The sequence below is a fragment of the Lithobates pipiens genome, unplaced genomic scaffold (genome assembly GCF_037356315.1).
Source record: "Lithobates pipiens isolate NorthernLeopardFrog02 unplaced genomic scaffold, aLitPip1_a1.2 Scaffold_13, whole genome shotgun sequence".
Classification (NCBI taxonomy): Eukaryota; Metazoa; Chordata; class Amphibia; order Anura; family Ranidae; genus Lithobates; species Lithobates pipiens.
In genome coordinates, this window is record NW_027507718.1 from 118,760,962 (window position 1) to 118,783,329 (window position 22,368).

General features: G+C 42.4%; 1 protein-coding gene across 2 annotated transcripts in view; it reads right to left on the reverse strand.

The window, feature by feature from the left end:
- Positions 1–22,368, reverse strand: part of NCAN (neurocan) — a 375,601-nt gene that overhangs the window by 159,577 nt on the left and 193,656 nt on the right. For both annotated transcript variants that reach the window (XM_077475452.1, XM_077475453.1), the window contains exon 4: positions 1,085–1,259. In XM_077475452.1, coding sequence (XP_077331578.1) covers positions 1,085–1,259 — 175 coding nt within the window. The remainder of the gene's footprint in view (positions 1–1,084; positions 1,260–22,368) is intronic.

Below are 22,368 nucleotides of genomic sequence, written 5' to 3' on the forward strand. Positions count from 1 at the left end.
CCTAACCCTGCTTTAAATATCTCCCAAACTTTATCCCTGACCTGTCTGGTGTGTTCCTTGGCCTTTATGATGCTGTTTTTTCACTAATGTTTTCTAAAAAAAAACTCTAAGGGCTTCACAGAACAGCTGTATTTATACTGTGATTAAATTACACATAGGTTGACTCTATTTACATATTAGGTTACTTCTGAAGGCAATTGGTTCCACTAGATTTTAGTTAGGGTTATCAGAGTAAAGGGGGCTTAATACAAATGCATTCCACACTTTTCAGATATTTATTTGTAAAAAAAATTGAAATCCATTTATCATTTTACATCCTCTTCACAATTAAGCGCTACTTTGGGGGTTATTTACCAAAGGCAAATCCACGTTGCACTGCAAGTGCACTTGGAAGTGAAGTCGCTGTAGATCCGAGGGGGACATGTAAGGAAAATAAAAAAACAGCATTTTAGCTTGCATATGATTGGATGATAAAATCAGCAGAGCTTCCATTTCAAATCTACACCTTAGATTTAAAGCAACTGCACTTCCAAGTGCACTTGCAGTGCAAAGTGGATTTGCCTTTGTAAATAACCCCCATTGTGTTGGTCTATCACATAAAAGCCCAATATAATATATTTACTTCTTTGGTTGTAACATGGCAAAATGTGTTCAAATCCGTGGCATGCGGAACAACCAAGGGGATGACTCCACTTTCTCAGTTATAGTTAAGAAATAAAGCGGCGTCAGCTCTCCACCCCCAGCCTGCTGAATGGATAGTAGAGAAGCAGTAGGGGACCGATGAGGTTATCTTTCTGCTCACTTTGTTCTCTCTTCCTGTAAGCTTATTACAGAACGCTTAATTGGTTCTTAATGCTGCTTCTCACTCAGTCTGAGTGCTATTGTACATGATTGCATGAGGGTGATACCAAGTTAAAATCAAGCATTTAAACTAGTTATATAAAAAAATATATACCTTTATTAATGTATTAATGAATAAACAGCTGGGTTTATTTATGTTTGTTATATCTGCCTGGTTTTCATCTTCAAACAACACATAACTAAAAGCCACCAACATAACTTAGAGCATTATTTTGGAAGTCACCTGACAGTTCGATCAGACAGCCATCCTGCATCACAGTTATCCAATCCATCCTCAAACGCAGCTTGCAGTTGCTCTGGAGATGCAATGATACCAGAGTTCTCCTTACAGGATCGCACGGCATCAGGGAAAGTCAGTGCGTACCGATTACTTGCCGCTCGGTAATGAAAGACCAGACCTAAAGTACAAAAGTAAGTCTTATTTCTTTTTTGTCCCTTTTAAAAATAACATATAAAGATAACATTGGATCTCAGCATGCACAGATATATCTTACAATCTGCTTGCTTTTAAACAAGTACCTTCTGCCAAAAGTTTCATGTTTGCAGAGAAAAAATAATGATGACATTGGCAGGTTTGCTACCATGTATCTGGAGAGTACAAAGAACAATCTGAAAGAATTTCACTTGTAAGTCTCTTTGATGCTTGCATAAAGACATCTTAGGATTCAAACACACAGACACTTGTTTAGTCCATGTGGTATGTTCATTTTAAGTTGTGATCATTGTAGTTGAAAGTGCTATAAAATAGAGATTACTGAACATTATAACCAATGGAACTGTACACAATTACTATTTCATGGTTGCTTATTGAATTTATTGTCCGCCGAGCTGAAAAGTATTAGATTGTACTGATATCTAAACTGACTTTTGACTGTAGCGATTGCAGTTTAAAAGTGTTATTAAACCCCAAAACGTATGACAGTTCACCAATTCTTAAGAGTGGTAGCTGCATTATTTTTCCAGTTCTGTTCCATTACTTTCACCTGGTGATCTGGCCTTTAACACATTTCTTGTGTAGCACCGGCTCCTGAAGAGCACGCGCTATGTGTTTTGCCGTTTAACTATTCCTGGAACCGCAGTTTGGTTTGGGTTCAATAATTACACAAAATTTTGGCCTCAGTACTAGTCTGGCTGGATTGCATGGTGTTCTGCCTGACCATGGGTGGCACTGCTATGTCTGGCAGGGTTTAGAATGCAGTCTAGTTGGGTGCATTAAGTGTTTATTCTCTCTTAGAACCAGCCCAGTGGGAGTGTTCTCTTGCTGTGCATGGTAGGAGAGGATACTTAAGCTGACGTCACGTGCTCCGGGATTCCGGTCCAGAACATCTTTTCTGCCTGTTTGGTCCTGGTCATCCTGACCAGCCCCCGGGGCTCTTGTGGCCTGGGGTGCGGATCCACCCGACTCCAAGTTTCGGGGCTGGCTAGCCCGAGGCGGGGTGGCTGAGGGAAAGATTTGATGGTGGTCCCGTGCCGTCTCGGTTGGTGGAGAGGCCCAGCAACTATAGAGGCATCCAGGGAAAGACTCTTTGGGGGAAGGCCACAAAAGGGTTAGCTTCTTGGAAAGAGCCTGGAGGCTAAGTTGAAAGACCCTAAGCGAATCTGATCTCGTATGTTATCGCCGGACCGGCTGAAAGATACTGGTGCTGTAATAGGGTTCTCTAAGCTGCTATATCCTTTCAGTTATTCAAGTGTCCTATATCAAGTCTGTGGCAGAGACTTTATTCAAGTGTCCTATAGCAAGTCTGTGGCAGAGGCTTCGCATTGTTTGATTTAAGCACCCTGTTGGCTGCTGGGCCTGGCGAGAGAGGGACTATCCGATAGGGGGGAGGGTCCAGCTGTGGGTGGCTATTCTCTGGATTTCCTAATGTGAGAGACTTTTTCCTACTTTGACTTGGTACTAAGAGTACCTGGACTTTCCTGCCTAAACCCTCTAACCCTACGTTGAGAGACTGTGTTTTTGTTTATGCTTTTGCAAATAAAAATCCCTTAGGTGGATCTGACGTCAGTCTCTACAGTTCTTGGGCCATCTACCTCGGGAAACCCCTAGACACGCACGAGGTGAAGAGGGTAGCGATAAGTCCAATTAAATCAGCCGCTCCTTCGGGGGTCAGTGCTACACTTGTCTTGGGGTGTCTCCACTATGGATAAAGAAGCAATGGGGACACCTTAGGGCAGCAGCATTGACTAGCTGCTGACTTTTAAGTGAGCGAGCCCACAATGACGGCCGCCCGAGGCCGATCCGTCCATCGGATCGACTGCCGGTGCCTCCATCTTAACGAAGGGAAACAGGTAGTGGAGCCTTGCGGCTTCACTGTCCATTTCCTACTGTGCATGCGCGAGTTGCGTGGCGCTTTGTGAATGGCCCGTGGTTTTCTGGGACACACACATGTCCCAGAAGGCAACGGGGCCACTCGCCGAAGAGGAGGAAGCACCGTGGAATAGGAAGAGGCAGATTAGGAAGACTGCCTAGCAACAGCGATTTCAGGTAAGTTAAAAAAATAAAATTATATATATTTTTTTCCTTTTTTAAAGAATTTTAATGCCATTTTTTATTTTAGGGTGGCCCTCCATTGGTTTGTCTCAACTACTTTCCACTTTTGCTCGCCAGATTGATCTGTTAAAAGTTGAAAAAAATACAGACCAGATTGACAGGTGAAGAATAAAAACTTGAAACAAAAACAAATGCAGCCACCATATCTAAGAATTGGTAAGCTCCAATAAAATAAAAAATTTTTTTTTGGTTTATAACCGCTTATGTACTTATATTACATATTACACAGTGCATAATAACATTTTGTGTGAATCTATTCTTTAACCACGCGCCTTAACTATTTCTACCCATAATATATGTGTTGCTTCCATGCTGGTTGCCATTGGCTATATGCAACTCACAGCAACCTCAGGAGAGAGAAGCAGTGCTGGAAGTTTTTTTTTTTTTTAATACAAAAAAGCCTTACCATCAAACATAACTATTGACCTTCTAGTGCAATAATTACTTTTGGCACCCTAGTGTACTCTGTCCCTGAGAAGAGCCAGTATTTTCAACAGATCAGTAGCAGAAGCTGCAGAAGGGAGCTGATTTAGTGCTAAGTGTTATTTTATGAATTGTCAAGTTATTGTTACGATCAGAAATTAGAGAGTTAAGTTACAGTCTTAAGGGAACAAGAACAAATAAAGAGAGTAAAGCTACCCTGGGGGAAAACAGACAGCAATAAAAAAACTTGACAGGGGTTGTAAACCTTCCCTGCTCTGTCCACAACTAAAAAAATGTAAGAAAGGTTTTGGCTATAAATATAATGTATTACCATAAAAGGTTTAGGAGCTTGTGACAAGATGTGATTGCATTGATTTGCTAAGAGAATACAGACTGTTGACTTAACAAAGTATATATTTACTTTTCAAAGTGAATGGTCACTGAGCTTAAGTGGGCGATACATGGATTGAAATTCGGCCAGTTCAGCAGGGACCAGGACCAGATGAACGAACAGGTGTGGGTTGGTTAGAGAACTCAGCCTGAAATATTTCAAAATATGTCTCTCAATCCCCTTAAATCCTATGGGGCCCAATCTTGTATTTTTTTTCTAGCCTTTTTAAAGGCCAATTTTCAAGCATTTGATCATAAAAGATCAGCTAGCTGGGCACTACATTGGGGGACATGTACCAGGTCAAGTGGTGTAGTGGGCGGCACAATGGTGTAGTGGTTAGCACTCTCACCTAGCAGTAAGAAGGGTCGCTGGTTCAAATCCCAACCATGACACTACCTGCCTGGAGTTTGCATGTTCTCCCTGTGCCTGCGTGGGTTTCCTCTGGATACCCCAGTTTCCTCCCACAATCCAAAGACATGCAGGTAGGTTAATTGGCTTCTGTCCAAAAATTGGCCCTAGTATATGAATGGGGACCTTGCATTGTGGGCTCCCTGAGTGTAGGGACTGATGTGAGTTTGTAATGTACAGGGATAGGGAAAATTGTAGACACTCACTTAGGTTGAATTGGATGGACTGGTGTCTTTATTCAACCTTACTGACTATGAAACTATGAAAAAAAAAAAACGTGAAACCATGTTTCGGAAAATATGTTGTATGGGCATACCAGATGCACAGCCGTATACAGCCATTCACTTGTATGCAAGGCTAGGTACAGCACCTAAAGTGCCCCCCAAGTGCAGGAAAACACCATGAATTTTATCCTGGACATACCGTAAATTTAGCCTAAAACCATTTCTGTGCATGAGGCCTTAATAAGACATAAAGGTTAGCTTTAAATATACATAGTTCATTAAAAAAAAAAACTCTCATGTGAAGAAGCAAACTGAAGGATATACTACAGCATTTAAAAAAAATCAAAAAATGATATATAAATATATATATATAATGACAGATTTTTTCTGCTGGTCTATCTGTGTAAACAAAGCCGCTAGTGGGATCACATGTCATTGATGGAGTACTGTAACAATTGTATGTCCTTATGTGGTCAATGATGTTAGACAACATTACTGGCTGATTTGTTGACATTCAGCATGCAACTAGGAAGCTGTTCTTTTTTTTTGGTGAAAGTCGGATAGAAGAGAATCATTGGTGTGGATCATAAAGCTTGTGTCAGCAGGTCGTTGGGGCATTGTTTATTGTGGCTGATAACTGATTTAAACCTTCTGACACTTTTTTTTTTTTTTTTTTTTTTTTAATAATGGACTTTGTCATTGTGTGGGTGTATTTATTTATAACGTTCCTATTTTTTGTGAATGAGTAACAAGGAGTATTTTGTACCTTTTCCAGATTCTGATAAGCCCTCCCTCCAAAAGACCTCCACAATCCACAATGATGTGAAGATGAGGCTTTGTCCCCATGAGCCCCCCTGGCAAAATACCCTCCCCATGTTGAGGGAATGTGGCATGGTATGGTTTAATAGGTGGCTGCACCTTTATTGCCCCTCACTTTTCTGGTCATGCCTGAATAGATTATTAGAATTACTTTGGTGGAACCCACTTTTTTCTCTTGTCGCCTGGGGTCCCCCTCTAAATCTATTCTAGAACTGTATCATCATTATCATTGGACAAAAGACTGGTATGGATTTCATTTGGGGTCCCCGTTAAAAATTCCTACCAGACTAGACCAGTAAGTAAAGATTTTGGGGGTCATCCCACTGTTTTTTGTTTGTCTTTTTCCCTAGGGCCTGGTATGTTTCAGGAGGGGGGCGGCATGCAAACAAAAAATACAATGTGGGTTGCTCCCAAAATCCTTATCTTTGATAACAGTCTGGTATAGATTTGGAGGGGAACCCTAGGAAAAAAAAATACAAAATAAGTGAGAAGAGGCAAACATAGATGAATTTGGAAAGCCCCAACATGACCCAAGTAGATCCAAGAACAGAGATTTGGGATTTCCTCCAAAATCAACACCATATCCCAATCCTTGATAAGTATTTGATATGGAATTGGAGTGGGATCTTAAAAAAGAATGCTCTGGCCAGGAATGGGAGTGGCTGGGAGCGTGTGCCTTCCTTCGGATCCATATACACGTCAGGCTTCAACAAGGATAGAGTATCTGTCAAGGGGTCCCTTCTGGCACGGCAATGTTACCTCATGGGGACAAGGGCTTCATGCCCACATCCCTGGGGTGATAGAGGGGGTCTGTGGGGGGGCAAACTTTGGAAACTGGAAGCCCCTTTAGAATTCTGGGGCCCCTGGATATCGATTCCCTTACATAGTACCCCTTGTTACTCATTCATAAAAAAGAAAAGGAAATGAAAATAAGTACACCCATACTGTTAGCAATTCCTGTGGTTAAAGAAATATGCACAGTTTAAATCCATTATCAGTCATGTTGTCCAGTGATGTAGATCTATAACAATGAACAAAGCCCATTTGACCTGCAGACAGATGCATTGCGACCCACCTGATAATCCTCTCCCGTTGGACCATAATTGACAGCTCCCCAGCCGCCAGCTAAATTAAAAAAACTGGGCAGGTATGATGACCAAATATGGTCATGTACATAAGTATGTTCAGTGATGTCACCCAGAATACATATTGGCTTGTTTAATGTGACACAAGCTGACAGGCAAGCTGGGAAGTTTTTCTATTTGTGCTGGTAGTAAGGCCAGCACTAAATGAAGCACTCCCAGCTGCAGCAGCAGCCAGAGGTTTGGGGCGATCAAACAGATCTTTCCCTTCAGTTTGCCCATTTGGTGGACATTTGAACAACTAGAGTTTAGGTCAAACTTTCTGCTGGCTCCAAGCTCAATTGTAGTGAAGAGGCTTCGGAGAGCCTGTGCCCCAGAGTGTTTTTTAAAGTTATATAGAGTTGGTAATCTACGAGTCAGATACGAGTATCCAGAGTAAATCTGCACCCAAAAGATTCCTTTTTAAGGACGCTGTAGAGGGAACAATGTCAAGTTGCTCCCCTTACACAAAGAAATTCAGTGGGCGTGCTGTTTTTGTCACTTTGTGTCATAAAACAGGTGCCCCATTGATCATAGACATAGGTGTGATATACTGTATATATATATACATATATATATATATATATATATATATATATATATACATATATATATATATATATATATATATACATATATATATATATATATATATACATACATATATATATATATATATATATATACATACATATATATATATATATATATATATATATATATATATATATATACATATATATACACACACAGTATACAGTATATATACACGCACACGCTTATAAATAAATGTAATTTTTTTTTAAATGTATTAAAACATGGACGTTGTTAGTAGGGCAGTGGTTGGTATCAGTAGCGCAGTGGACTGTGTCAGTCGTTTTTTCTTTTTATTATTTTATTTTTGTATAATTTTTTACAATTTTATTTTGAATAGTTTTTTACAATTTTTTAGGAGTCCCATTGGGGGCTTTGGTGAATATCAGCAGGGGGAATCTGCGCCACACAGGGTGATTAGGGTGTGCCCAGGCACACCCAACATACCGCCCGCGCACGCCTATGGTCATAAATTTATACATGTTTGGTAAAAACAGAGGTGTCTGTCAACTTATTTTGATCACACATACTGTACATTTCATATATCAGTTTTTTTTTTGTATGTAATATTATTTTTGTTGTGATAAATGCCGCATACAGCAATTTCATTTAATCCTGCGCAACAGAGAATGTTCTCATGTAAGGTGCTGTCTGTATTTGCTGTAATCTTTATTTCTCCTTCCAGATTCCTGCTGAGGATTGAAATCAATGAAATACACCTCTCCCGTGCAACACACAGCAACATCTCAGAAAAGTGAAAAAATAATATAGTGCTTGATCATTTTTAGTTTACCTGCTGAGTCTGTCAGTCTGGCTTGCTGCACTGCAAAAAGGTGAGCAGAGAGTTTAGCCACATAAACATGAAAACACTTTGGAGGAGAGCTACTTTAATCTCTCTCTCGCTCTCTCTCGATCTATATATGTGTTAGTGTGCAACAAAGAAACAACTAAGCTTGAGTCAGTAGATAAATGAGCATTTGTAGATGGAAGGGTCACAACTGGTGCCCTGAATGCTTCTCCGCACACAGGTTTGCTTTAATTATAGGGTGGTTTTGGTAAACCTCTGAATCTGTGCTTCTTTTATCTTGATGAATAGAGTGGATCTCTCAAAAACTTGCAATGGAAAATGAATTGTGAGAGCAAATAAAAAAATTGCATTTGATACGCAGCTGCTTTTTGTTTTGTTGTTTTTTTTTTTTACTAGTGCACTTTTACAGCAGCTTTGGGGTCAGATTTAGACTATGGGGGGCCCGGGGCACTTCAGGTTATGCTATTTGAATTGTAAGGCAAATTGCATGAACATAGCTCTGCTTCTATGTGCTCTTATTTTCCAACGATATTAATGACTAACTCAACAGTTTACACAACAAAATTAAACTCTGAACCAGTCAATTAAAAATGTTTAAGCCCTTGTATACACGGTCAGACATTCTGACGGAAAATGTCTGATCGGACCGTGTTGTCGGATTTTGTTGTCGGAATGTCCGACCGTGTGTACAAGGGCTAAGATTATCCAAGCTAGGTAAATAAGTTTTACCAAAGTATTGGTGTATCTATTGCTATTTTTTTCTACACTTGACATCTGCTGAAAAATCTTTAAAGAACTCCCCAGACTGTATGCTCTTTAGAACACTGCTACATACACCTAGTAGGCACAGAGCACTTAGCCCTTGTACACACACGGTCGGACATTCCGACAGAAAATGTCCGATCAGATCGTGTTGTTGGATAATCCGACTGTGTGTGGGCTCCATCAAATATCTGACGGACAAAGTTTTAGAGCTGGGCTATAAAACTTTCCGACAACATGATCCGATCGGACTTTGTCCGATGGTTTGTAGACCAAAGCTATTGGCTACTAGCCTGAACGTAGTCCCGTCGTAACGAAATAACGTCATCACGTTCCGAACGATCAGATTTTCTGACAACTTTGTCCGAACGTGTGTATGCAACACCAGTTTCGGACAAAATCCGTTGGACAAAATCCAACGGATTTTGTTGTCGGGATGTTCAACCGTGTGTACAAGGGCTTAGACTTTGATGGGTCATCATAGTTTTCAGATCATTCTTAATCAGTTCCTATTTAATGAATGAGGGACTTTAAGGGCACCTGATAAAACAAAATATTATTTTAGAAAGTAGAAATGTATTGTTTGTATAAAATATGTGGTGCATACATCACCATCATCAATTCCATAAAAACAGACAAAAACAGAGTTGTATATCATATAAATGCAATTCCTTCAATGTTAGGACCGACGCGTTTCAGGACCTGTGTAGAGTCCTTTCCTCTGTGGCATTCCACGCAAAGTGACACTGCTATACAATATTCTATAATGAGACAAAATCACACATCAGAATCAACACCAGGGATACTTTCTAATATAATATTTTGTTGATCAATTTCCCTTAAAGTCCCTTAGTATTTCCTTGGGGGGTACTTCCTGTATATGATTTTTCAATTTGGGATGTTGGCAACACTTGGGTCTTCTCTTTTGGATCTCTATAAATTATTTCATGAATGATCTCTCTCCCTAACAGCTAGTTACTATTATGCTTAAATAAATTCTTATGCTGTGTACACACGACCGGTTTTCCCATCGGAATAAACTCTGAAGGTTTTTCAGACAGAATTCCGTCGGAATACCGCTGAAACTGTCATGCATACACACGATCACATCAAAGCCCGACCATCAAGAATGCGGAGACGTACAACATGTAGGAGGGGACTGGAAAAAGGAAGTTCAATAGCCAGTAGCTTCCGTCTCATACTTGCTTTAGAGCATGCGTTGTTTTTGGTATGTCGGAATAGCATACAGATGAGCGGTTTTCCTGATAGGAATATATGATGAAAAGCTCCCGTCTGACTTTTTCTGTTGGACATTCTGCTCGTGTGTACACGGCATAGGAGCTAAATTAACACCTTACATTAAATTAACACCAACTGCTGCCACCCCCTATTCAGGCGCCTGGTGGCAATGGGTGTTTTTGAAGCACCTGATTAGAGCCATAGGCTCTAATTGGTGTCAAAAAGGGTGACCTGTGAGCGCTATTGCTTGGCACTCGCAGTTCACCCATACTGACAGATGTTTATCAAACTGGTTCTGGTGTTGTCCATAGCAGCTGCTATTGAAGCCATTGATAGTACTTTTTGGGATCGCTGAATGAGATATGTGAATGCTGCCTTTCACTGCGGTTAGCTGATCCATGAATACAAGGTATAAGGAGGAGCATACTGAGGATACTGAGGATTTGCATACAACGCTTTAATTAAGCTTCCATCTGGTAAGCGCACTCACTTTTTGGTGACGGGCACTTGTGTGCATCTTTGTGAGTGTAACCACAGTGGTGTTCTTGTAAAGGATCGCAACTGTGGATTGTTTATGGACTTTTGATGAACTTTGCTCGTTTTTTTCCTCTCCAATTGGGAAATCACAATAATTGCCATTCTTCTCATTTGATGCATAGTGAATGAGATATTTATTTATAACCTTTACATTTTTTAATTTTTTGGGTAGCTAAATATAGACCATTTTCTCTGTTGGCGCAGCTTTTTGAATTATTTTTTTTTTTAGTTCACCCAAGTGTTTTAGAACAGCGAATATTTGCTTTTCTAACACTAAACCACCTCTCCGCCAGTCAAATGCTCGGGTCTGTTATCCGTCACCTGATTGGCTGAAACGACAGGTGCTGAGAATGATTGCCTATCAGGTGGAGAGGATGAGAGGAGACGCGTGGAGGACACCGCTCGCCGTCACCCGCTACCCCACGAGCGGGCGGGGGGGTCACAGTGGTGGCATTCGATGGCTCAGTGGCAGCATTTGATGGCACAGTGGCAGCATTCGATGGGCACAGCGACAGCATTCAATGGCACAGTGGCAGCATTCGATGGGCACAGTGGCAGAATTTGATGGCACAGTGGCAGCATTTTATGGGCACAGTCGCTGCATTTGACCACAGTACAGCATTTGATGGCATTTGATGGCACAGCAGCAGCGTTTGATGGGCACAGTGGCAGTGTTTGATGGGCACAGTGGCTGTGTTTGATGGGCACAGTGGCTGTGTTTGATGCACACAGTGGCTGCAATTGATGGGCACAGTGGCTGCGTTTGATGGGTACAGTGGCTGCAATAGATGGGCACAGTGGCGGCATTTGATAGGCAGAGTGGCTGCGTTTGATGGCACAGTGGCTTCAATTGATGGGCATTGGCTGCAATTGATTGGGGGTTTTTTCAGAATTTTTCAGTTTGTTTGTGCTCCCCCAAAAATTTTGAGCACCAGCCGCCACTGTTACATAGTTAAAATGATCCATCTTGTTCTTCCTTGGGATCCTCATGGAAACTGGAAATCACTGTAGCAGGCACCAAATACTACAGTGATCTCTAGCTTTTGGGTCGCATGCCATCACAGGGAGTGGCCCACTTTACCATTCAGGGAACATGCTGCATTTTCTTAATGAATACAAAGCACTCTCAGATTGGGTGAGGTGGAGAAGTGGGGCAGTGATATCACAATCTCCACTTGCAATTAGGAAAAACCTTGTATCAATTGAGAAACAGGATCCGGAAGCTAGTGGGGATCACGGTAGTAGCTGTTCCTATCACAGTGATTTCCAGCTTTCACAAGGATTCCAAGGTATGAAACAAGCTGGACCAATGTAACCACGTAAAAAATGCAAATCAGAAAACAGAAAGTAGATTACCGCACATCAGAGCCCAGACACTATAGAGGTGAAAGATATAGCTTCAGCCTGTTAGACGAGTAAAGTCAAGAGGAGCATAGGATAAAGCCTGCTACAAATTGACAGTTTCTTTTCATTCAACCCAGGGAGCTAAAAGAAAAAAGCTTGCTGTACTAACTATGCAATATTTGTACAGTGATCTCCCCACTGAGCTATTGTGTTCTGATAGGGGGACTGTCACCTTGCTAGAACACAATAATCAGCCATTGCCTGTGAGGACAGATTGGATGCCAATCGGTTGCTGTTTTACTAGTATGCCTGCTCGACAGAAGCCAGACATTTCTGTTGAACAGGCCGATACTAGACAATAGTTGGCCCACGTGTACGAGACTTTATGCCATTACTTCACTTGTTTGTATAGTGCCTGGGCTCTGGTGTGCGCCGTTTCCTCCTTCTATTTTATGATCTGATCTGATTTTCTGCTAACCTCTTTAAACGCCGGCACCCGTTTTGTGTTTTGGACTGCAGGGGGAGGTTTGTAGTGCTTTGAGCGATGCTCCAAGTTCTTTGCATATGGGTCACAGAATGTAAAAATTGCATTACCTAAACTTCAGCTTTAAAGAACAAGCAGCACATTGATGAGGTCATCTCTTAGTCACTGCTATGAAGGGACTGCAACAAACTTACACTACTTGAATTTAAAAAAAAAAATACATTTAAGCATACATAAATGAATATAGAGCTGCCTTTTTCATGCCTTTTATTTATACCTGGAGTTTAGCTTTTAGCAGCTTGGAGCTTTTGATGGCTGTTAAAAGATTGTGACTGGCATTTGTTTCTAGAAAAGATGGGCAGCTTGGAAGAAAGTGGCAACAGAAAGTAAAGAGAAAATGGTACTTCAAATGATAGATGAGTGCCAAGGAGACATTTCCAAGTGCACTAGAATGCAGATAAGTAACACAGGGCCGCTGTTAGCTGCTGTATTGTTATTCTTTTACAAAGCAAAGTGTATATTTAAAGCTAGATTTAAGCATCAAGGCAGCACATTTTCTGAAGTACTAGGCTCTTGTCATCTGCAAAGCCACTTTATTGCCATAGGCCCACAGCTGCACGAACCATCAAACAGCATGAACTGTTATTTCTCAGTAAACCATGACTAACGCTACTGATGTTAACGCATGGCGCTTGTCCATTTGTTCTGCATTGGAATAAAGATGGCTAAAATGGAGCCAGATGCTCTATTAGCATACGCTGTAATGAGCAAGCATGAGTGAGCATACAAACGGCTGGAAATAAATAATAAAACAATCGTGTCATACAGCACATGTGTAAATAAACCTGTACGACCTACTGCAAACGCTGCATGTAACAGTCTGGAGCAATTCTGCAGATTTACATAATTGCTAATAATTACTAGGGTAAGCAAGCTGTGAAAGCAGCAGACATTAAGAATGAGAGAGCGACAACACAAAGAACAGGGCAAGGAATGTGAAGGGGGCCAAAAACATATAGAGGTGATGAGAGCAGATGGCAAGAAGAAGGCTGGTTTGAAATAAAAAAGGAAGATGGACACGGAGAGCCAGGAATCAGAAATGTGCAATTCCAGCTGCTTTCAGGATAACAACTTCTAAATGGAATTCTCTGTGTTTGATCATATCAAGGAAAGTGTAGCTGAAAATGGGAAGGGAAGTGCTTGTTTGTGGAAATGCTCGTAAATAAGAGCTATGACAGGGGGAATATGAGTCTAAGATAATGCAGAATACAAGAGACTCGGACTGACATGAAGAATGGGTGAGATGAGAGATGGTAAATATACATGGCAGCAAATGTAAAGCTGATGGATTGGGAGCAATGGAAGAATTGCATGTTCTTTATCTGGAAGTAAAGTATTTGTTAGAAGAATAAAAAATGATCTGATGCAGGAAAGTTATGGGGGGGGGGGGGGGGGGTACAGCATAATGAATTGAACAAGAAGTACAAAATTTAGACAGTAAATAGAGTATGGATCAGGGAGCTGAGTGTAATTTGACATCTGAGAGGAGAAAGAGGACACAATTTCAGAGGGAAACATGCACAGCCTAGGCCAGAGGTGCCCAACCTTTTGAGGAGCGATGGCCACTTTATTGACTTGGTAACCAGTCACGGGGCACAATGAGCGTAAAGGAGGGATGACAGGTCTGTGTCCACTCTGCATATGTAGAGCAGACACGGATGCAACCCGCTCTACCATAAGGGCCCTCCAATCTGCCCAGACAGAAGGAGATGGGATTGCAGATAGGTGGGTGTAAACAGACACAAGTCCGTTTACATCTGCCACTCTATAGAGGTGAATGGAGAGTCTGTTTGAGTCCACCTGAAAAACAGACAGACGGACCCGATCAGACCGATCATGTGAAAGGGGCCTAAGGCTGCTTTCACACTGATGTACAGTGGTTTACCTGCTCCTCAACCGACCTCAATCTTCCCTTCTTCCTCAGGATTCCTGCAGCTAGCAGGTACTGCTGGCTGGTACTGCCGGTGGGTACTGCTGACAGGTGCTGGTAGTGTTAGCTGGTACTACTGATGGGTTATATTGGCCGGTACTGGTGCTGCTGGCTGGTACTGGTACTGCTGACTGGTACTGCTGGTGGGTACTGCTGGTGGGTACTGGTACAGCTGGCTGGTACTGGTACTGCTGGTGGCTACTGCTGACTGGTACTGCTGGCTAGAACTGCTGGTGGGTACTGGTACTGCTGGCTTGTACTGGTACTGATGACTGGTACTGCTGGATAGTACTGCTGGTGGATACTGGTACAGCTGGCTGGTACTGGTACTGATGACTGGCACTGCTGGCTGGCACTGGTACTGCTGACTGGTACTGCTGGATAGTACTGCTGGTGGGTACTGGTACAGCTGGCTGGTACTGGTACTGCTGGTGGGTACTGCTGACTGGTACTGCTGGCTAGTACTGCTGGTGGGTACTGGTACTGCTGGCTGGTACTGGTACTGATGACTGGTACTGCTGGGGGGTACTGGTACTGCTGGCTGGTACTGGTACTACTGGCTGGTAGTGATACTGGTAGCTGGTACTGGTACTGCTGGCGGGTACTGCTGGCTGGTACTGATACTGCTGCTTTATACTGCTGGCTGGTACTGGTGACTGGTATGGATGGTGGGTACTGGTACTGCTGGCATGCCCTTGAAGAGCTTACAATCTAAGGTACACAATGTCTTACAATTGCACATTTAATACACAACAAAAGACTCCCAAAGTACTTTTGGTTAGCTAAGAGACAGCAATACCAATCTGCCTTTGTCTTGTTTTGTCTTACTAAAACCTCAGACTGAGCAGTCCAAATAAAGAGTCACTGCTTAAGAGTCATCCACTTCTGGGTGTGCACAGCAGGCATTAGAAAAAAGTGAGTCTTGGTAACATTCCGATAAGCCCCCCACCCGCAGACCCCGACAACCAACGGTCAGGGTTGTCGGGAAAAGGCCCTTGTCCTTATCAACATGGGGACAAGGTGCTTTGGGGTGGGGGGACCGCAGGGTGCCCCCCTTCCCCAAAGCACCCATGCGGCCTGGTACGGATCGGGAGTGGGCGGCGCTCGCTCATCCCTACCCCCTTTCCTGACTGGCCGGGCTCCGTGTTTAGATAAAGGGGACCCCCACGCCGTTTTTATTTTTTGGTGTGGGGGATTCCCCTTAAGATCCATACCAGACCGAAGGGCCTGGTATAGTCCTGGGGGGAACCTCACGCAATTTTTTTTTTCCCCTTCAAGATTCTTAACACACAAGTCGCACCGCAAGTCGGATCATCTTGATCCAACTTCTGGTATGACTTCTATTCAAATCAATGGGCTCCCATAGGGAAACATTGGTTTTTGAATTGAGACAGAGAAACATGGCTGAAAGCTAGCGTGGCTTAACGTGCATTGAATTCAATGCAAAATGTGGCAAAAATCGAGTTTTTAACGCTGCTTTTTTCCTGGCATCTGTACTAACTTTACAGCCAGTTTTTTTAAAACGTCCATGTGCATGAGGCCTATATTAGGACACTTACCTGTCCAGGGTTCCTGCGATGTCAGCATCCCAGCCAATTTAAGGGATCCCAGCAGTGGAGCCTTCAGGCTTCACAGCCAGTTCTCTACTGCACATGTGCAAAGCGCTTTCTAATTGGCCCGGCGGAGGAAGGAGGAGGGGGTACCTGTTCCCCCCTCGCCCTTGAAAGGTGCCAAATGTGGCACCAGAGGGGGGGGGGGTCAGTTAAGCGGCAGTTCCACTTTTGGGTGGAGCTCTGTTTTAATCCTGGGACCTACACAGATGGGGAATGTGTTTTGTAATCAACAGCTGAGTGGTTGCAGGTACGTTTGGATTTTTGGGTCTAGAATCTCACTTTTTTGTGTTTGTTGAGAGCAAAATGTTAATATGAGAAAAATAATCATATTTACCTGACTTAAAGTGGAAGTAAACTCTCCTATCGTTTTCATCCAGGGAAGCTGCCATCTTTGCCTCTGTTTAATCTTCAGCTGCCACAGTGCTGCACATGTCATCCGTTATGACACCAGCCATTGGGTGGTTTGACAGTTTGGTTGAGAGCACAGCCAATGTGCAGTTAGCATTCCCGGCATGCCGTTTTTTGAAACTGTTTAAAATCGATGGGTTTACTTCCACTTTAAAGCGGTTGTATAGTCTTTTTTTTTTACTTTTACCTACAGGTGCACAGTAGCTCATTATGCCTTTTCCCTTACAGGTCTGAAAAAAAAATTCAGCGGGTTTACTACCGCTTTAATAAAACAGGAAAATATTTGTAAAATTAAAAAAAAAAAATGTTTTCCCTGCATTGAAGTAAAAAATGTCTCACTACTTGTCCCCCCTCCCGCCCCCACACGACACTTCTAACTGCCTGCACGGCTTGCTGAGGTTGCACTCGTAGAAGAGGAGGAGCAAATGGCACTGGTGGGGGACCCCACAAAAGGAGGTAAGAGACCGCTCTGTGCAATTCCATTATACAGTGCAAGTAAGTATAACATCTTTTATTTTAGGAAAAAAAATACCTTTAAAGCGGGAGTCCGCCGGGACTCCGCATTTTTTTTATTTTTTTAAAGTCAGCAGCTACAAATACTGCAGCTGCTGACTTTTAAAATAGTGACACTTACCTGTCCAGCGCGCCCGCGATGTCGGCACCCGAAGCCGATCTCTAGATCGACACTCGAGTGCTGCCGCCGCCATCTTGGGTATGGGAATCAGGAAATGGAGCCTTTCGGCTTAATTTCCCAGTTCCCTACTGCGCATGCGCGAGCCGCGCTGCGCAATGAGGAAACACACAGATCCCAGAGGCAGTGGGGCACTTGCGGAAGGGGGCGGGCACTTGCGGAAAGGGGCGTAATGTACGCCCCTTTCCGCAGAGAGCTAGCCCGGAAGTGGGTGCAGTTACCTGGATTATCCAGGTAACTGCACCCCCCTCCCCCCTGAAAGGTGCCAATTGTGGCGCCGGAGGGGGGGAGGAATCCGATGAGCGGAAGGTCCATTTTAGGGTGGACCTCCGCTTTAAAACCACTTTAATAAAGAAAGTATGTATAAAACCCATATACATTATATCACAATATAATCAACAAGGATGCACAGGGTAACTATATGATCTCTGCAATCACATGTCTAAATGTCATAGTCTATGCTTTGTATTTAACAAATATGTAAAATGAAAAAAATGAAAGCATATGCGCCAAATGCAGTCATGTGTTCATATGCATCGTTTTTTTCTTTGCTAAAAAAATAACATATGGCGGCTCACACACAAGCCCATTTCATCAGTAAATATATGACATTTAATACATTTCTAAATGACACATGATGACGAGAGCAGATGTCACTTCCAGGGCTGCCAGAGCTCTCCTGCAAGAAAGAAACCCCAAGGAGCAGCCCTGCTGAGGTCAGTGCTACGAGTAGTGAATCAGAGTCTACATCTCTGAATCCATAAGGACAAAACCCTAAGACATCCTCCAAGGTATCAATGTGAAATGTCTGCTGCTCTGAGACAGAGAATGACAGATTTCATTACACCCCCATTTTATACTGTCTCTCTGGGCAAGGAGCAGTCTGGCAGTGAAGCATGATGTGCCTCACTGTAAAAAAAAAAAGATATCAAGACATCAAAAGAAGTTTTAAAAGAAGCTCTCACTACAAAGAATATAAAGGTAAGCAGCCTGGTAATATAGCTGAAAAATCTCATTAGCAATTCTATGTTCCCTAAACACTCAATGGTTAGTATAAGGATTCCCATACATGATGTCCTTTCAATAATGATATTGTAGAAATACTTTCTAAAAATTATTTTTCAAATAGTTCTATTTTTCCGCATACTCCTTGCTCGTCAAGGTGAAAACTGAGATGCACATTTTTACAGCAAAATACAATTTTCCCTATTGTTATTAAACAAAAAATGATCCTGAAAAAAATATTTGCATAAGCAATTTGCATGTTATGAGCTTGCAAAAAATAAATAAAAAATGCATGAAAAAATATTTGTTGGAAAATCTGCATTTAGAATGTTTGTGTGGAAAAAAAAATATTAGTGAATTATTCAAGAAAGCCACTAAATAGATATTAATTTTTTTTATATACCATGAGAAGTCACAAGGATCTTTCAAGTTTTGTGTACATCAAGCTCTCAGATCTGATTGGTTCCTACAGGCAATGCAGACACTTCACTTTAAAGGCATAGTTCACCTTTACTAAAAAACGGTCTATGCAGATGCACAAACTCTGCAGTTTTGACTAAAGTTGAATAATACCCTTGCTAAAGGTGTAGACCATTTACCGACTTCATGAAGCCTTATCCGCTTCTATTTGTTTTTGTCAGATCAGACTGGATTGGAGGTAGGCAGCATAAACTAGGTTTGCACCGATGCTAGTATCGGTATCAGTTCCGATACCAAGCATTTGCACGAGTACTTGTACTCGTGCAAATGCTCCGATGCTTAATCCGATACCTCAGAATGAAGAGATGTCAGGGGGCGGAGAGGGAGTCAACAATACGCTGGTAGCAGTGGCAGGTAAGCTGGGCGGGACAGGAGCATGGGGCTCAGCCATTATTTTCTCAATGCCGGGTGACATCTTGTTACATTCAGCCCATATAGTTCTAACTATATCTGCTGCAGGGTGTAACAAGATGAGCGTGGCAGTGTTCTGATGGAACGTCGCTTCCATTACCAAATCTGACAGGTCGCCGATTCTGACAGCACAGGCATTTGTCTTGCTAGCAGATTTGAAACAAATCCAGTTATCAAATAAGGTTCAGTAAGTAAAGCACTTCTTCTAGACCAGTGTTTCTCAACTCCAGTCCTCAAGACACCTCAACAGGTCATGTTTTCAGGATTTCACTCAGATGAAACAGCTGTGGTAATTACTAAGGCAGTGAAACTGATCAAATCACCTGTGCAAAATAATGAAAAGCCAGAAAATATGACCTGTTTTGGTGCCTTGAGGACTGGAGTTGAGAAACAGTGTTATAGACAATGGCAAATATGCTTCCCATACTTAGTGCGTACAGGATCTAAAGCAGTCCATTACAGATACATTTAAAAGCTCTTTTGAATTTGAAAGGCGCTTTCATGTGAAAAGGGTTTTTGCACAGTTTCAAATATCTAGATGGGTGGACTTGTAGCCCACTCAAATGTTTAAATAAATATGACAGGTCTTATGTACATCAACATACATAAAACTGGATGGATTATCTGGCAATTACACTGCTAGGGTTTGGCCCGAGCATAAGTTCGGGCCGAACTTTGGTTGTTCGGATGTTCTGCGAACAGCGAACAATATGCGGTGTTCGGGGCGAATTCGAAAGCCACCGAAACACCGTTAAAGTCTATGGGATGCTAACATGAAAAATCAAAAGTGCTAATTTTAAAGGCTTATATACAAGTTATTGTCATAAAAAGTGTTTAGGGACCTGGGTCCTGCCCCAGGGGACATGTATCAATCCAAAAATATTTTTCAAAAATAGCTTTTTTCAGGAGCAATGATTTTTTTAATGTTTAAAGTGAAACAATAAAAATGAAATATTCCTTTAAATATCATGTCTGGGGGGTGTCTATAGTATGCCTGTAAAGTGGCACATTTTTCCAGTGTAAAAAAAAAAATGTCCAGCGATGTAAACACGCCACCTGTTGGACCGAAAAAGAAAAAAAAAAGCTGCAACTGTTCAATGGGAGGCTCCTGCCAAGTGACATTTCTTCTGGGTGACAGTTCTTATATAGCTGAGGGCGGAGCCACCCAGTGATGTAAACGGCTGATGATGCCCCCTCTGACGCCACAAGGGCTTCCCCGTGGCATTAGAGGGGGGCAAGGTCACCCGTTTACGTCACCCGGAGGTCCTGCCCTCAGCTCTATAAAAACTGTCATCCAGAAGAAGCGTCACTCAGCGGCAGCCATGGAGGCGGAACGGTTTGCGGCTTTTTTTTTCTTTTTCGGTCTGTCGGGTGGTGTAAATTTACATCTCTGGACATTTTTATTTTTTTTAATAAAGGACTTGTCCCAAACTGTCTCTTGTCTTTTTTACCATTATGACACTTTTTTTGTGAAATGGTAAGGGTACAATGTACTAATTCACATGAGGGGGGCTGGGATCTGGGGGTCCCCTTGTTAAAGGGGGCTTCCAGATTCCGATAACCCCCCCACCCGCATACTCCCACAACCACCGGGCAAGGGTTGTGGGGATGAGTCCCTTGTCCATATCAACATGGGGACAAGTTGCTTTGGGGAGACTACTCTCCCCATGTTGAGGGCATGTGGCCTGGTACGGTTCAGGAGGGGGTGATCTCTCACCCCCCTCTTTTCCTGTGGCCTGCCAGGTTGCGTGCTCGCATAAGGGTCTGGTGTCGATTTTAGTGGGACCCTTGGGCCATTTTTTTTTATTTTGGGCGCAGGGTTCCCCTTAAAACCCATACTAGACCTGAAGGGTCTGGTATGGATTGGGGGGGTCCTACCCCATTTTTTTTTATTTGGTGCAGGGTTCCCCTTAATTTCCATATCAGACCTGAGGGGCCTGTTATGGATTTTAGGTGGACCCCCACGCAATTTTTTATTTTTTTTTGGTTCGGGGTTCCACTTAATATTTGCACCAGACCTAGAAATGGACTGGAGGGGGGGAGCCCATGCCCTTTTTTCAATAAGTTTTACCAATTTTGCCGAGACCCAATGATTCATTAAAGAAGTGACAATTTTTCCTTTAGAAATTTCGTTTTGCTTGGGTACTGTTCTAAACATGGGAAAAATACGGCACTTTACAGGCATACTATAGACACCCCCCAGGCATGATATTTAAAGGAATATTTCATTTTTATTGTTCGGATGTTCTGGATGGGAACCCGAACCAGGGAGTGTTCGGCTCATCCCTATACACCGTATACTAAAAACAAGGTACTCTGTTGAGCAGTTTTTGTTAAGGTTTCCATTGCTGACTTTTCCTTCTTTAAATATTAGTTGTCTCATTATGCCAATTGCCAATCAGTGCTGCCTTTCAGTGGTTATCAGTGCCTGCCATCAGTGTCACCTATCACTGTCCATAAGTGCCGCCTATCAGTGCTGCCCTTCAGTGCCTCCTATCAGTGCCATCTATCACTGCCCATCAGCCAGTGCCACCTACTAGTGCTCCTCAGTGCTGCATATCAGTGCCACCTATCAGTTCAGTGCTCATCAGCACTGCATATTAGTGCCCCCTCATCAGTGCCACCCCATCAGAGCCAATCAGAGCCACCTCCTCAGTGTGACCTAATCCTATCAGTGTCCATCAGTGCTGCATATTAATGCCTCCTCACCAGTGCTATCCCATCAGTGTATTGTGCTTTGAAAATTGTCACATGACATAAAAAAGTATCGCTAATCGGTATCGGTGAGTACTTGATAAAAGGTACCAGTACTTGGTCCTAAAAAAAGTGGTATTGGTGCAATCCTAGCATAAACGGATACAAGTTTGCTCTCCAGGACTTAGACTGGGAGAGAATATTGGCACCAATGGGCACAGAACAGAAATGGGAATTCTTCAAAAAGCTTGTTTGTGATCTCACGGCAAAGTATATTCCCATGGGCAATACGTTTAAAAGGTTAAAAATAAAGCCAATGTGGCTCACGGCCAAAGTTAAAAAAGCTATAAACTATAAAAAAGAGCTTTAAAAAAATATTAAAATGAAGGAATGCTAGTGTCATTTAAATGTTACAAGGAATATAACAGAATATGTAAAAAGGAAATCAAGGATGCAAAAATTCAAAATGAAAGACAGATTGCAAAAGACAGTAAGACAAACCCCCAAAAA